General features: G+C 39.4%; 1 protein-coding gene across 2 annotated transcripts in view; it reads right to left on the bottom strand.

Annotated features, from left to right (window-relative positions):
* The window catches only part of znf704 (zinc finger protein 704), a 70,147-nt gene that overhangs the window by 51,384 nt on the left and 1,763 nt on the right, over positions 1-17,000 (bottom strand). For both annotated transcript variants that reach the window (XM_067426574.1, XM_067426573.1), the window contains exon 2: positions 13,294-13,523. In XM_067426574.1, the coding sequence (XP_067282675.1) occupies positions 13,294-13,523 (230 nt within the window). The remainder of the gene's footprint in view (positions 1-13,293; positions 13,524-17,000) is intronic.

Raw genomic sequence — 17,000 nt, 5'->3', positions numbered from 1 at the left:
ATGATTTATAAACTTTTGTACCCATGAGGACCTCAATTTTGGTCCCCACAGTGACACGAGTCTCCATGAGTCTGTGTACATTCAGGTTGAAGTCCCCACCAGAATAGAAAAACATGTCCCCTCCACACACACAACCATTCATTTCCTGCTTGCAATTAGTCTAGTGAAGGCTATTTGTCAGGCTTACAACTTTACAGTCAAACTGCTCTTGTTCAAATAGGTTATTTCCTGCTATTGAAAAAACAAAACAAAGCTGTTGTGGATTCTTGTTCTACACTAGCGAAAAGAGGAACCAAAAATGGTTTCCACATTCCAGCATTTCACAATCTTTTAATAAACCTCTCTTTTAGCAAAGCAGCTGGGGAATAGGTCAAAAAATCATGTTCGGTTTAACTAATATACAAGACAGAATGCTTGTGGTGTAACAATGTAAACAAATATGATGAGCTAAGCTGTTCGGTAGGGCTGGGCGATATGACGAAATATATCGTCTGGACGATAGAAAATGTCTATCGTTTTATATTAGGCTCTATCGCTTACGCCACGATAAGGCGTTTATGGCAGAATTTTACGTCAAGATGCACCTAACGCCACGGCATGCCCATGGACGCTGCAATACATAAACAAACATGGAGGAAGACGGTAGTAGACACGGTTCAGACCAGGGTAATTCTCAGAGTAATTATGCCAGAGTGGTGGCATACGCGCTCAAAACAAATTTCAGACACAGACGCTGCAACAGGCTTTTACGCGTGGCACACCAGCCATATATTGAAATATTTTAATGGCAGGTGTAGGGATGACGAAAACTAAACATTTTCTTGACCGACCACCGAGCCTCATTAGCCGGTTGAAACCCGTTAACCGATTAGTTTAAAATATGCTGCGCTATTTGAAATAACAGCCGCGAGCCGCGCTCCCTCTGTCTCGCTCTCTCACTCACACACACACGCGCTGCCGCCTCCCTTCCACTCACCACGTCACTTTTTTTAAATCCCCCACAGCGCGAAACACGAGTCCCGCAAACGCGCCGCAGAGGAGCTTGTTTGTAATCAGAGGACAAATGGCTCATTAGTTTCGAAATGGTTTGGGTACAAGGTGATCGCGTTGTAAATAAAGGCGTTTGTCCAGCGTTAGAAGCTCATTTGAAACATTGCCGCGGCTCATTTAAGAAAATGACAGCTCCGAAGAGGCCGCTTTAGTTCGAGGTAGTGCTAACAATAATAAAGAAAGACGATCAACACCTTATGTGTAACCACTGAAATGAAGATGTAATATATTTCCAAATGTAAGCCCATCTTAAGCGAAATGCACGCTTCATACTGTCGTCTGCCCTGGCTCTAACCTCCAGTGTTTACTTTTTGCAAACCTTGTGAGCGCGCAAACCCAAACGCTGTGACCTCGCGCCAAATGTTTATGGTTTATTAAGTACAAACAGGCGACTTATGAAAAATTGAGCGCGAGGGATATGTTCAATCACACAAAAAGATTTTGGAATGAGACGGCCAACTGTAGTAGCGTTTAGTCCACTGTCTATAATAGCCTAATTTAGAGATCACTTTTTTATTTATTTTAACAGACAACTTTGATCGGTTAACGTTGATACGGTCAGCCATCGGTCAAACGGTCATCGGTTAACATCCCTAGGCAGGTGTTAACTTACTAACAGTCTTGCTTTAAAAAAAGGTTCTAAATAAAATAAAAATGTAGTCCATACTACCTTTATTTGTTTTGTATATCATTTCAAACTGCATTTCCACATTGCAATTTTGTATAGACTATTCATAAACTGAATTAACAGAAAAATTGCTATATCGTTATGTATATCGTTATCGGGATATCAAATGAGCTATATCGGGATATGAAATTTTGGCCATATCGCCCAGCCCTACTGTTCGGTATCCAATAACAAACATAAAACAGTATAGATCTAGCAGATCCCCTAGATCTCCAAGTGACCAAACAAACTCCACCACACTCCATTGAGCGCTGATTGAAAAGAAACCAAGTGGCTACTTACAAGCTCCAGCCCTGTGATATTAAACTGAGTTAATGCATCTAGGTCACTGTTATTTGAAATCACAAATTCAAGTGCGTGCGGCCTGGTCTCCAACCACATGCATGTACCCGGATCACCCTCCTCGCTATGATTTAGTCTTAAACACTCTATTCTTTTGCTTATGTGTCACCCGTTCCCATTTAGGTAGAACCATGACTGTTTCAAAGCAATGAATCACAATTTCAGAGTAACCACACCAATATCCACTACCGAATTTAAAAGGAGCTCCTGAACCAATATCTGATCTTTTCTTTTGTCAAAGGGCCCCTTTCTGTGTTCATCAATATAAGTGCTTGGTGCTCACATGATTTCATACAATACACTCTTGGCCCATGGGATCTAATGGTCTCCTTGAGCGCACTATAAAATCATTTATTGCAAGGCTCTATAAATTGATACTGACACTTTACACAATAACAGTGAAGCTAATCCTCGTGCTACTTTGGCTTGAGGGGTCGATCAACTATCTTGGAGCTAAAAAACAAAACAAAACAAAAACACCATCCAGAACTTTGTCTGGACTTTTAAATGGACCAGTCCTGCCAACAAAAAGGCACCATAATTGTTTTGAGATATTTAAACTTGCGGCTGCTTTTTGTCCAACGTCTTGAGTAGTAGACCTCAGAGCTCAACATACACAGGCTTTGAGGTTTGTTTTGTCCAAAAGAAACACAGAAAAGAAAATATATGAGCAAACATGGTTACACGCACTGAGACTGAATCAATTCAAGCACACAAATCTAAATAATGGTTCGATTTTAGCCAGGATATAGTCATGATGAATTGCTCAGCTTGAAGGTAAATAATATACTACCATTCAAAAGTTTGGAATCTGTTAGATTCCTTAATATTTTTGTCTCTGCTCACCAAGACTGCATTTGTTTGATCAAAAATACAGTAAAAACAGTAATATTGTGAAATATTATTGCAATTTTATAAAGTGTTTTTCCTATCTTATTATATTTTCAAATGTAATTTATTACTGTGATGGCAAAGCTGAGTTTTCAGCATCATTACTACTGTCTTCAGTGTCTCTAGGTAAACCCAGCCTGATCTGCCTGCGATTTGATTTCACCGTGCAGCTCAGTCAGGAAACCTGTACATTCATTTATCCTGCGCTTTTTACACATTTGCAGAAACAAATAACAGACGGGCTCATTCACCTGGCGCACTATTGGCGGGTTTAACGAGATGATGGAAAAAAATGGGATGGATCGATGCCCGTTGATCACGCCTCTTGTGGTCTGATTGGTTGAAGCACTAGTCATTTACGTACAGAGTCATTTGAATTATGTTCTTTGATCACTCCTCTTGTTCAGTAGAAAATACAGAGCAGACTCCCCAGAACAAAGTTCAATTTTAAAAGAGTCTGGTGATAGCCAGACAACAGTGTCACATGATCCTTTAGAAATCATTCTAATAAACTGGCCTTGTGCTCAAGAAACATTTGTTATTATAGCATATAGCCTATGTCGAAAATAGCCATTTCATATTTTGGTGGAAACAGCGATGCATTATTTTCAGGATTTTTTGATGCATAGAAAGAAAAAACTGCATTTATTGGAAATAGAAATATTTCCAATATTTCAGCTCAGAATCAGATTACAGAAAATTTAATTGTATTATTTATGCAAATTATTATTATCAATACTGATAGAATTGCAACTGCTAATTTATTACAACAATTATTTTAGGATGGCGATGTAGCAAGGAAAACTACATCATATGTTGTCCATGGAGGATTAATCGCTTTCAATAAGCATTAAAAATAATGAGCTTCATAAATGAAACACCACTTAAGTAATCAATATAACACCCGGAGATATCAGTATAGCAAATCAAACATGCATGGCCAATTAACGCAGATAGAAATAATAAACATCTTTGTCTGCCATAAAATAACTTCCTCAATGTCTCAATGTTTTTTTCCTGAATGGATGATCAATAATTCGTCAACAAATAAGTCGATATCAGGTCTGAGTGTAGCAATAGAGCTATCAGACGGCAGATGCTTCATGTTGTGATTCACACAAAGCTGTAAGACAATTGATTTTAGGTATTTAAAAAAATAAAACATCTCTAAAAACAGTGTGTGATCTGTTACAAATGACATGTGACAAACAAAAGGAAAACAGCTGTTAACTGTGTATGTATTTCTACTGCTTGCTGTATGCTAGAGGTGTCAAACAAAATACAAATGTTCTAAAGCATTCAGACCACAAGATTCACAAACTACAAACAAGCTTGTATCAATATATTAGTGGTCTGATTGACACCGACACTTCACAGAGCTAAGTAAATAACAAGCATATCCATTTATGGAATATACAACAGTAAATCATCAAATTAAAGGGATCATGACATGAGAAATCAAATTTTCCATTTGATGCCTTTGATCTTTGTACAATTAAAACATTGGATTTGCCATTTGCTTACACTGGATGTGAGCGGCGCTGCATCGCGTCAAAAGCAAATAGAACCCACTAACACGGTCTAGACTGTATACAGATTCTGGATAAATTGAGAATCGCTATTTTTTTTGCCCCTTTCAAACAGAGATTGTGATTCTCATACAATTCTGAACAGACAACTAAACAAAATAACATGTAATTTACTAGAGGTTTTGACAAAATGTTAATTGCTGCAGTTTATTTAAATTGTTTAAAGTTTTTGAATGAATGATTCAATGACTTCTAAATACGTCACTAGTTTCATTACTGGATGAATCAGTGTTTTTGAATGAATCTCTTGAATGAATTATTCAATGACAAATAGATTTGTTTAAAGCACAACCTAATGATATAACGATGGAATCAATACAATTTGTTTCGCCATGTTACTATAATTTACTCTTTTTTGATCACTAAGTCATCAGTGTTTATATCCAAACTATAATATTTTATCCTATAGTACTTCTGTGATAATATGAATATTTGTATTCGACTTAGCATAGAAATAAATGTGTGGTTAAAAAGACTGTTTGTGAAGTACTTGTACATGACAACTGCTCTTCTTATCAAAGGTGAATTGTTGCCCTTTAGGAATGATTGTATAAGTGTTTGATTACAGTTCGCAATCTTTTAGGGGTGGGGGGGGGGGGGGGGGGGGGGCGGCTGTTTGAGCTCGAACGGCCTGTTTGAGTTTAAATGCCGTTTTCAATAAATTGCCTACTGTCTATTTTTTGTCTCTTGCTCCTGTTTCTTTGTTTGGCATTTTGAAGCAGCACTTACAACCCGGTTATGATCCACAAGTGCGAAATGTGTAAAACTTGCAATGCATCCTCTGGTCTTAAAGGGGGGGTGAAATGCTGTTTCATGCATACTGAGCTTTTTACACCTTTAAAGACTTGGATTCCCATCCTAAACATAGACAAAGTTTCAAAAACTAATGTTGGACGTTTGATGGAGTATTTCTGTGTTAAAAATACTCCTTCCGGTTTCTCACAAGTTTCGGCGAGTTTTTTTCGAGTATGGTTCTACTTGACGTTAAATAGATCGGAAGGTCCTTGTATGGGCCATACGAGCTCTTCTCCCGGAAGGGTGCGCGCGCGCGTAACTAGAGGGAGAGAGAGGAAATGCACGCTGTAAACAGTCTCTCAGGTGCAGATCCAGTCGTCCGTGAACACTTATGACGCGCCGCGCTCCACTTTATTCCTATGGGTGACGTCGAGCGACTTCAACGCTTCAGCACAGCATTCCGGGAAGGCAGCGCTGCATTTGAACCGATTCGAACGCAGAAATGACGGGAAGCTTCAAGGCATCGCTTCAGTCGCGTCGCAAAGTGGATTTCCACGGTCACTGCTGTCACAGGACTTCACCAAATCATACCAAAGAAGTGTGTTTTTGACAGAGCGGTCCTGCTTTGGAAGCAGCCGGTGAGTAAATCAACTTCAAATGTCTCTGCTATTGGCTACCGTCGCATGAGTAAACATCAGTAAACGATACGATCGCGTGCTTCGTCATTCAAATGCGCTAACGGTTACTCCATTGTTGTTCTGTATAACGTTACACTATTCTGACTCTGACGTGCAAAACTGTTTTGCTTGCTACCTCTAAGGTCTAGTCAATAGTCCATAAACCGAATCATGTCCTCATAAACTGCGCGTAAAGACACACAAAGGCCCCTTAATACAGTACATACCACAGAGACGGACATCCTGCTGTTGCCGTTTCTCCTGTTCAATTTATTTCAGCCTCAGATTTGATTGTGGATCATTATCTGTATTAGCTGAGATAGCGATGGGTTTCTCCACGCTTGAGGACATCACTGCTTTGCGCGATCGTCATTCTTTAGCTCCGCCCACACGATACGCCTCCAGGCGCTCGGTTTTTTCCGGAAAGACTCGGTACAGCCCATATTTCTTTTATAAATATGATAAAACTAAAGACTTTTCGGAGATATGAAGGATGCAATACTACTCTATAGGTACTCAAGATTGACATGAGATTGACTGAAACTGAGTGTTTCACCCCCCCTTTAAGATTTTGTTCAGGAGTGTATCAACCTCAAATTTGCAACGCAGCTTTTTAGATTTATGGCTTTGATTTTCTAGTTTTAGAGCTCAACATGTTTAAAATATATATCTTTAAAACGAGACAAACTGAAGTTTGTGCTCCCAAGATTTATTTTTTTATGACAGTTTTTTGACATGGACATTTTTGTCCTCTATGAACCTATGTGTAACTTTTTTAAATTGATGCACAAGGGTTAAACTTAACTTTACTTAAAAAAAACCTTGTACCCATTCCGGGTGTATCGTATAATATAAAATAAATATATATAAAGGTTTACAGTGGCAGCTCAGAGATGTAGCCTACAGCAGCATTTAAGTATGAAATTGAATGAATAAATGTAGGCTAAAATGAAAACTACATAGTCTTCAATATGCAATATACATTGATTGAAAGCTACTGTATACTTTATTCAACAGCAGTGAGTGATTTTTCTCTTTGTGTTTAGTTGTTTTATTAACATAATGGGAGGTGAACTGTCCCTTTAAGGACAAGAGTTCACAATTATTAGGCTGCGCTGCTGTCAATACAAGACATGCTCACATCTCATATACAGACGCAGGCGATTTTACTTTCACTTTAGACATAACCGACTGTTTATATATTTTAACCATGTGTGTATTTGACAGTATTAGCGCAGTAAGACTACTTCCAGTAATCACGTGCGTTTGACAGGCGTCCGCTCAGCGCAATTTTAAACGCGAATGAAATGTTTAACCGGCAAAGCTTTAAAATAGCCTGACATGCCAAACCCACATCAAGATGTTTGGTCTGGAAACTCACCATAGACAGGGCTCAATCCGAGGGGCGGGATAAACGGTTGTCTTTCAAACTCCCTCTCTATGCGATAGGATAGCGCTACAACCAACCAGAGCAACGAAGGTGAAGCAGAGCTAGTTGGAAGATTAAACTTTCGCCGTATGCGGTCGGCAAAATTCAGAACACATCTTCCCTTCTTAAGAATGACTTCAGTGCCGTTCTTTGTTCTTTTCTCAGAGAAAAGCTTAACTCCAAGTCTTCCAGAGTCGCGGTCAAAGCTGATTCGAAAGACCGCCGCCGTTCGCCAGTTTCTGTGTTTACTAGAAGCACGCAAACGCAACTCGGCCGTCGTCATTATGGCCCCGCCCACCGACTCTATACACAATGTGATTGACCCGACCAGAGTTTGGTGTTTACAGCTGAGAAGTGTATTGAGAGTTGCTAGACGTCACTCGCGGCAGATTAGATTTGCTGCCGCTAGGGTGCGTCTAGATTTTTAGGCTATTAAAATGCGGCAAAACACTAACTTTAGTGCATATGATTGAATATTTGCTCATATCAGCGCGTAGACTCACTGGGACACTGAAAAAGAGATGAAATAAACTGAGAGAAATATTTAAATTGAAAGAGAAATAGAAATAATGAATTAAATGTAAAACCGAAAAAAAAGCAATTCACAAGCCCGTATTGAACCGTGAATGCCGTACCGAACGGTTCAATATTATATTGAGAATTGTGTCATCCCTTGGAACTCATTCCTGCATAATAATCACAGAATTTGCTGCTGTACCATGGGTGCAGCAGCGCAATGATGTTCCGCAGCGCCTGAAAATAGTCCTCAGATAAGCAACTTCCAATGCGACCGGCACTAAGTTTGTGTAAAGTTAGCTGCAGAAAATACAGAGTTGCAGCCGGCAAATTACAAAGTGGATTTACCTGTGAGATTACCCATGGTTCTGTGTGTTAAGGGTTGTTGATAGTAAGTCGAAAGGTTTATTCTACCTAGGGGTGTGCGATATATATCATCTGCGATAATACCGTAATAGTCGTTTTAACGATGTGCGATCTGACATTATCGAGTATATCCCTCCCACACACACCCAGAGTGTGTGTGCGCGTACACTAAGTGATGTAGTCTTGAAGATTAGTGCGGTGTACGCTTTCACTGCATGTATTTTTAATAAATATCACAGGAATAATCCAGATATCAGCATAATAACAAATGTGATATTGATTTTATACAAGTTAAATAAACAAGAATTTAATAAGTGACTTACATTTTAGACACAATATTGCCCATTTTTACTGTATTTCGCCAACGAGAATAAACAAAGTCACAGCACTGTAATCGCGTCTCTGAGCAACATGCTGTTTTTTCCTTACTGAATGAATCAGCTTTTTAAACAAATCATTTGAATCAATGATTCAATGAATAAGACAGATTAATATAGTCAAATGATTTGTTTGTGAATGAATCAGTCATTTGAATGAATCAGTTGAATATCAATGACTCACTCATTAACAGGGACTTGCTGCTACCTAGAGGCGGTTTTAGTTTCACATAAAAAAAAATTCTTGATTTAAATAATTTCAAATATCAATATTCAACATTATGTGTTTAAAACATCAAAACTTTATTTATGCATTACTATGCATTACTACATTTATTGTCAATATCGCACACCCCTAATTCTACCATCATGTTTCACAGAATACCGACGAAAAACCAGGAACGAAAGAATCAATGGTTGGCTGCTCAGAACATGATTAAATCAAAATATTGCGTGTTTGCTCAAAGCATTTTGGTGATTTTTTAATAGACCCCGCAACGGCATTTTTGTGTTCAAAATTTTAAAAAATTATGTAATGAGAATGTACAACATGAATCCATTTTCCAAACCGTGTTTTTGTCTTACCCTGAATCATTATGGTACACTTACAATAAGTATTTATATTGGGACTATTTCAGGCCAGACTGGTAGGTACCGCTGCGGAGGAGCACAGTCCCTGCGTGATCCGCCATAGACATAAACAGAGAGAAGTAGCTCCGGCTGCAATTTTCTTCCGCAAGATGCATGCAGTTCTGTTTATTAACCACTAGAGTTGCAAAAAGTTACGGACTGCAGCTTTAAGCAATAGGTTGACGCGCTTGTCTGTGTGAAGACTGTGAATGAGACAAAAGAGAATGTTAACCCAGCCTACTTTGATTTGATTGGCCATCTCAATCATTTTGACATTGACAAGCGTTTTCAGACCTGAGGCAGGCCAGACATAAATGTTAACTTTTGTAACCTTTTTGTCATCTTAACATACAGAGCGCTGCATAATGGAGCGTAGGAGAGCAGTGCAATAATTTCAAATATTGGCAATTTGGCCATTTGTAATGAATGGGGGGGTACCCCTTAATGTCTATAGTGGTTACAGCCCTGCCGTAAACCCTGATCCGGCTTCGTTTCCACCACCAACAGTACCCCTATGATAGGCGTGGTGTAGTGATCGATGTCATTTCCGCAAAAAGAAGCAAGCGGCACTAGGGCTGGGACGGTATGGAGTTTTCGGTATGGAATCCACGGTATGGAGTTTTCTTACCGTGGTCGAAAAGCAAGAAATTTCTGCGGTTCAGCGGTCAACCGCTTTTAAACCAGTGATATTAAAAAAAAAAAAAAGATTTGTGTGTGTCGCACTCACAACAAGATGAGCAACAGGCTCGGCGCCATACCCCCTGTTGCGCGTCTTGTTGTGAGTGCGACACTAATCTTTTTCTATAGTTTTTTCTGCAAATTAAATTGAGAGTATAACTAATAGATATATGCTATTTTAAATACTGTAGTCTATTACAGATATATATATAGCCTACATTTTAAAATAATAAACGCTCAAACATCCATTTCATAAGCATGCGTGTTTATTTTCCGTCAGTGTAACAACACATACAGCCTGTAAAACATTTAAATGATTATAAGTAAATAATGGTAATCTTAATAAGAAAATTAAATATTTGTTTTATAGCCTATTTCCCTGCAAAGATGCGTCATGCCGGTCTGCGCTTTGAGATGAATGTGGTACACGAGCTGGATAGATACAGTCTCGAATATCTTCGTCTTCATGTTTTCTCCTAATGTTGCAAATCAACACTTGTTGTAAAAGGTCTGAAGAGTGAATTTTATCTTCCACAGGGTCAAGACATTTAGGCTATGTTTGATTATACACTGCTAGAGATAAGAAAAGTAAAATCGCTGCGTGTGAACTGCCCTATTCAAATAAACTTAACTGGCCTCAAGTCTAATAACAAGCACAAACTGTGTTAAATAAAATTTCGTCCTACGGTGTTTTTCTACTTTACCACAGTTAAAGATGTGAGCGGGTGTAATCGACTTGAGCAAACAAAAGGAAGAAACGTTTAGAATTGCCTGCGAAAATGAGTGCGACACGAGTGAAGATTTGGGAAAAGAAATGAGATGTCCAGTGGGATAAAATGGACTTACGTTAGGCTTATTGTTAAATCAATCAATCAATCAATCAACTTTATTTATATAGCGCTTTTACAATCACGATTGTGTCAAAGCAGCTTCACAGTGTCAAACAGGATAATATTGTAACAATTAGATTTGGCTGTACAGTCGTACTGGAGAAAACAGTGATGTTATCAGCTTATTTTAATTTATCATATAATAATAAATAATAATAATAGATTTTATTTATAATGCACTTTTCATTCCGAAGAATCTCAAAGTGCAACAAAGGGGGGGGGGGGGGGGGGATAACACAAAAAATGAATAAAAAGTAAAAATATAGAATACTACAAACAATCAACCAACACAGAAAACAGAACAGAAACAGAGCTGATGGTGAACAGAAACAGAGCTGATGGTGAACAGAAACAGAGCTGATGGTGAACAGAAACAGAGCTGATGGTGGAAGTCTCTGTTAGCTCCGCAGCACACTGTGGTCCACTCCATGTTTTAAATTTCTCCCAGCGGCATGTGTGTCCTGATGATATTGCCGAGGCAGGACAGCTGAAGACCAGATGATGGGTCTTCGTGACGATTCAAACGATGGGGATCGCCGCAGCACCATGCAGGAGGCAGAACATTTTTCCGGGCACTTCTGTGTACACACCGGGGTCGGCGCAGAAGTCCAAGCTGCTCCACGGCCGCAATGCAGGACGGAACAGCGGCGCAGCCGAGAAGCGGAACATCCCAACATCATGCCGGACGCCGGACGCTGATGACGATGACCCAGATGACGCTAGCCCGGTGCAAACTTCAGCCACCATGCAGCTTAAGCCCAAGGGAGACCACCAGTGAGCAGTCGCGGCGAGAAACATCAAATGTCCTCCAAACCAGAACCAACCAACCGCAGCAATTCAAACGTAAACATTAGAAGCGGTGGAAAACGGCCTCTCAGTGGCTGCCAGCAATCAGCAACAGTCCCAATTGTAGCTCTGACTGTTAGACTAGTCACAAACATAAGGAAATAAAATAAAATCTAAATCTAATAGTACAGTAACATGATTTGTGGGTGGAGAAGCGGCGAACAGACGACGCCAGCGTCCTCTCCCCCACGTTGCCTAGCATATAGCGACAATGTTGGCATATCAGTATTATAGTTTATAGAATTAAATAATTAGTTGAATAACTTTAATCATAATGTTAGTGTCCCTAACTGAGCAAGCCAAAGGCGACAGTGACAAGGAACCAAAACTCCACCTGATGGAGAAAATAAACCTTGGGAGAAACCAGACTCAGTCGGGGTGCCAGTTCTCCTCTGGCCTATTAACACACCGTGTATGATTATTATTCTGGCAACCTTACAGGTCAGAAATCATATTAGATCGGAATATTCAAAATTTCAGGGTATCACGCAAGAGACGGGTTTATTTAGGATGGTGCGTCGATTACACTAGAGTATGAATACATGAAAGATCGGAATTATTGCGCCTGAGACGGGTTTTTTGAGCATGACGTGCCGGTGAGGCAAAATTCATGGAAATTGGAATTTTAAAATTCATGGAAATTGGAATTTTGGATGACCAGACTGCAAAACAGAATTAAAACGCTTGCAAATCTTAAATTGGGCTCAGCCTCCCTCTTTCATTCGACATGAATCCATACATAGCCTGTTTTCATGGCTGCGATGTAACATCTGCAAAATGATTTCCCTTGTAAACAAAGCTTGTGCTTCACCCCTGTGGTAAAAATCACGTAAAAAAGCGTTCACATACAAAACACTGGGTCACTATTATAGTTCGAAATTATAGTTAAGTAGAAAATATGAAAGGAGATATTAAAATAAAAAGTGCACAACTCCTAAGTGGAAGCAAGCTACTTTTTTCCCCTCACGTGAGTCCATTTGGGTTGGTAAAATATAACAAAATGTAGAAAATAGTATTTATGTAAACAGATCAAATACAGAGTAGCCTATAGTAAATTATATATTTTATACAAATAAAACAAATCACGATAAAGTGAACATGCTAGTTTTTCTAGAAAAAAAATATGAAGGCTGGAATGTGATGGCGGTTACAATCTCAGACCCGTGGTAGGCATCACATGACCGCGGTATTGCGGTAAAATATTAACCGTCCCAGTCCTAAGCGACACAGTAAACAACAATGGACGACAAATCTTGTTCTTGCTTCTCCACGTGGCTGTTTGTCACAAGAAAAAGACATGCTCTCTGTCAACCAATCAACTGAATGCAGTGAGTCTAGCTCCACCCTTTAGTACCGGACTACTGTGCTAGTTTCCCCAACGGAAGGGTGCAAAAAAAGTGGTACAGCATGGTTCGGAATTAGGGTACCATTCACAACTTCTGACAATGGAAACGGCAAAAATTGCGTACCGTGCTGAACTATACTGAACCGTACCACTCAGTGGAAATGAGCCATTTGTAAACAATGCCATACATAATTCCTTCAGTTCTCATCAGTGCCTGTAGGGTGTGCTCATCCCGTAGCCTTACCTGGCTTGTGGTACGTCGATGCTGGAAGAGACCACTTTGCGTTTCTGTTCCAGCAGAGAAATAGAGCGGGTGTGATCCTTCTCCGGCTCCAGCGCGCGGCCCGTTCGTTTATGCTCCAGCACCCGTGGCTCCTCTACGCTCTCCGGACTGAGGGAGGGCGCTTCTACTCTCTGCACTCCCCCATTCTGGCCCTGCGTGAGCCCATCCCGCTGGCCACCGTTACAAGTGCTCTGCAGAGGAAAACACATTCGAGTTTCTCAGTCTTAACGGTCTCTCCACGCGGCTCCCGTCAATAAAGCCCTATTTACACCTATGGGGGTCGTTAATGCTAGACTCCTACAGTGAGGCTTGTTTGCTTGCAATCACAACGCATTAGGCTGTATCTAAACTGTTTGTAATTTATACATCAGTCAATACAAGCTCCTGAACAATTTGGACCAAGAAATCACATTCACTGATCTGCAGTTTGTTTTAGAATATTTTCGCACTGCTTAAAAAAAGAAAAATAAACCCCCCTTCACTCAGTCATTTCCCCCTTAGCACAACACAACAAGCCACCATCCGTGACCACACTAATGCAAAGACGAGCAGCTTTTCCTCTTGCACGTCTCAGCTGCACAGCAGCCGTAGACATTTCTATTTACTGTGACTAAAGCTGCGGTACACGCTACAGAAAGGACAAACAGGGGCCGAGGCAATGCACCGCATGCACCAGCGGAGAGCATGATCTAAGAGTGAGCGACGTGCAATACAGATCATTATCTTACCGTAACACGATTAGTTTGACTGAAGACAGGGTAAACGCCTATCATGCTGAGCTTTGAGCATCTGGGAGTTTACATACATACTACAACAGAGTACAAAATAAAATGGATTGATTATCCTGCCTCAATAGTCAATGCTAATTCAAGTAACTCAAACTAAAAACAGTATTATAAAACATTAAAACAACATACAAAACTGCAGATTTCATCAGTAGTGGTGAAGTGTGGTTATCTTAATAAACACTGCTGGGTGTTTTTTCCCAACTGTCTTCAATTGCTCACCCTAATGCTGTTCCAAACCCATTTAGCTTTCTTTTTTTTCCTGTAGAACACAAAGGAAGAAAGTTTGAAGAATGTGCTGACTGCTCTATTTTATGCAAAAATAATGACTGGAGCTTAGGACTGGAGCTTTCAAGCTTCAAAAAAGGATACAGAATGATGCACCATAAAAATCTTCACCAACATGAACTATATGGACTATTATACACAATATTCCAAATCTTCAAATAATAGCTTTTGGGGGAAAACTATGGACGCACAACAAGTTATCAGTCAATATTAGAGATTTTACTATTTGTTTACTGGACACTTATATTATTGAATATAAAAGTAGCAAGGTTGTGAATATAATGTCCCTTAGTTATACATTTTGCTATTTTCTATTGCTTACTTAATCTTTAAAAATGCTAATAATTTAAAAACAACGTTGAATGTCGTATTTAGCAAATCTCAAAAAATAAATTATTTTTTTCCTACTGTGATGTGTCAATTTAATTTCAATTCATCATTTAAAATGTATTTGTTTTATTTTTATTTTAGACAAAGTACATAATTGATAAACATACATCACAATTCTATTATCAGCCATATCATTAAAATAATTAACAGCTTATCTTTATCAGGCATAGTTTTAATACTGGTGCATCCAAAACAGAATGAAATTGAATGAATGATGACAATTTTTAACTCTTCCTTTCAGCCTCTCATAGGGTAGGAATAATACTGAATGGCAGGCTTTGGAGTATTTTCAAGAGATGAACAGATTTGTTAAACCGGCATCATGTTGTGCAGGACTTTCAAGCGTCAAATCAAAAATGCACAGTTGACAACTTCAAATTTAAATTTCACACACTATTAAGTTCTGTCTTTCTCTCTCAAAAAACACACACCCGTGCTTTGTGCATTTTAACAGCCACAGCTTTCTCACCTCACGTGGAGCGCAGACTCCAAACGTATCAAATATGGGTCACAATTCATATGCCAGTCAAACTATTCAAATGAGATATGAGAGTTCAAGGATTTTAATCAATTTAAACAGATCTTGGCTGATCTAATAAGAGAATTAATTAGGTTTGATAGCAGGATGCACACAGATGAGCACTCGAAATTAATTATCTACAAATCATTTATTTATTCATTTATATTTGAATATTCACAAGGAAAATAAATGCACATACCATGCACGTTCACGTGCGGGACTATCTACTGCTAACTGAACTATGGCGATCTTTATAAACCCATAACAAACACATCTACTGCTTTTGTAAGAGGGTTGCATGCATCCATCATGGCCAAAACCTCAGTGTAAACCAGAAACAAAGCCTTAGTGCATTAAGAGTTTAGACTGGTAGACAGCATGTGGGTTAATTAAATTTTGATATTAAGCAGTGGAAACAACAGGGGAATGAAAACAATCCAGTCCGCCTTTGTCTGGAAATGCCACACTGTAACACACTTAACGCGAAGCCCCTCCTGCAGTCAACAAGTGGCATTCCCCCAAGCCGAAATGGCACTCATTTGGGAATCCAGGCGCCTTGCCAAAGCCCCAGATTCAATGAGCATGACCCTCTGTAGAGCTCCGTTTTGCTGCCGTTAGAAGCAGCTGCTCCGGGACCATGAGCCCCCACCCTAGTTTCACATCCCTCCCTGCTTGCATTGCTTACATCTTAACCTTTTTCCCCATCATGCTTCACCAGAGAAGCTGTCACCATTCTATCTAATACTAGCTTGTTAAACATTTGAAAAGTGGCTCTTAATTATTTCTGATTACAAATGAAATGTCTCTATGAGAGTGCAATGTACATTACACAAGCATTAAGGTGTAGCAGTTGCCACACTTGCCAAAAACAAACACATACAAACAATTGTATGCACAGCAACATCCAAATACAATTTGATTGCAAATATTGCATGAAATTTCAGTTATTACGTTAATTGTTATTTATACTTCAATTATTTTCCAATGTCATTACCCAAAGTCTCACAGCTCTGATTGTAAGATAATGAAATAGGACTGGTGCCATTCTTGTCATTTTGACCCTCTTTGTTTTGATATGGCACCTCAGGCGGTATAACTTGACTGCAATTAGGTCATTATTAAAAAAAAACTTTGTGTTTTGCAATTACGTGCAAGCAACTCAGCCTAGTGTGCAATCACACCGAGTTCAGAGAATAAAATTACAAATTGGAAACTGTAACTAAATATAAAATGACATGTATACAAAAACCCGCTCACTGTAAATGTAATTAATGTCGAAAACACTAAAGAGCAGGTTGCAGCGGAGAGATGTGCGCGCGCGTGCACGTGCCTCTGATGGCGCGTGAATGCTGCAGAGCGTGTTTGTTTGCCACGGTTATCCTCCCACTAAAAGTCAGAAAAACAGCGGCTTACACAGACCCTACAGGGCTGCAGCCTGCGACTAAACGGCCACAAATGCAACAAAACAACACTATTTTACGACAATTATTTAAAATCTAGTCAGTCGGCAAAACTTTGTGTTGTTGTTTCGCTACCATATGAAGTTTTGTCAGATTTTATCTCGGGGTTGTGGGATAGTTTTATTACATAATAGTCAGTGTTTCCAGCTTCCTTTTTTGGGTTGTACTTGCTAAACGCAATGAGCACAGTGCGAGATGTCCAGCACGCGAATAAATGACTCTTAA

The sequence above is a fragment of the Pseudorasbora parva genome, chromosome 19 (assembly GCF_024679245.1).
Source record: "Pseudorasbora parva isolate DD20220531a chromosome 19, ASM2467924v1, whole genome shotgun sequence".
Taxonomy (NCBI): Eukaryota; Metazoa; Chordata; class Actinopteri; order Cypriniformes; family Gobionidae; genus Pseudorasbora; species Pseudorasbora parva.
Note: the sequence above shows the minus strand (reverse complement) of the source record. Positions and strands in the feature narration are given on the sequence as shown.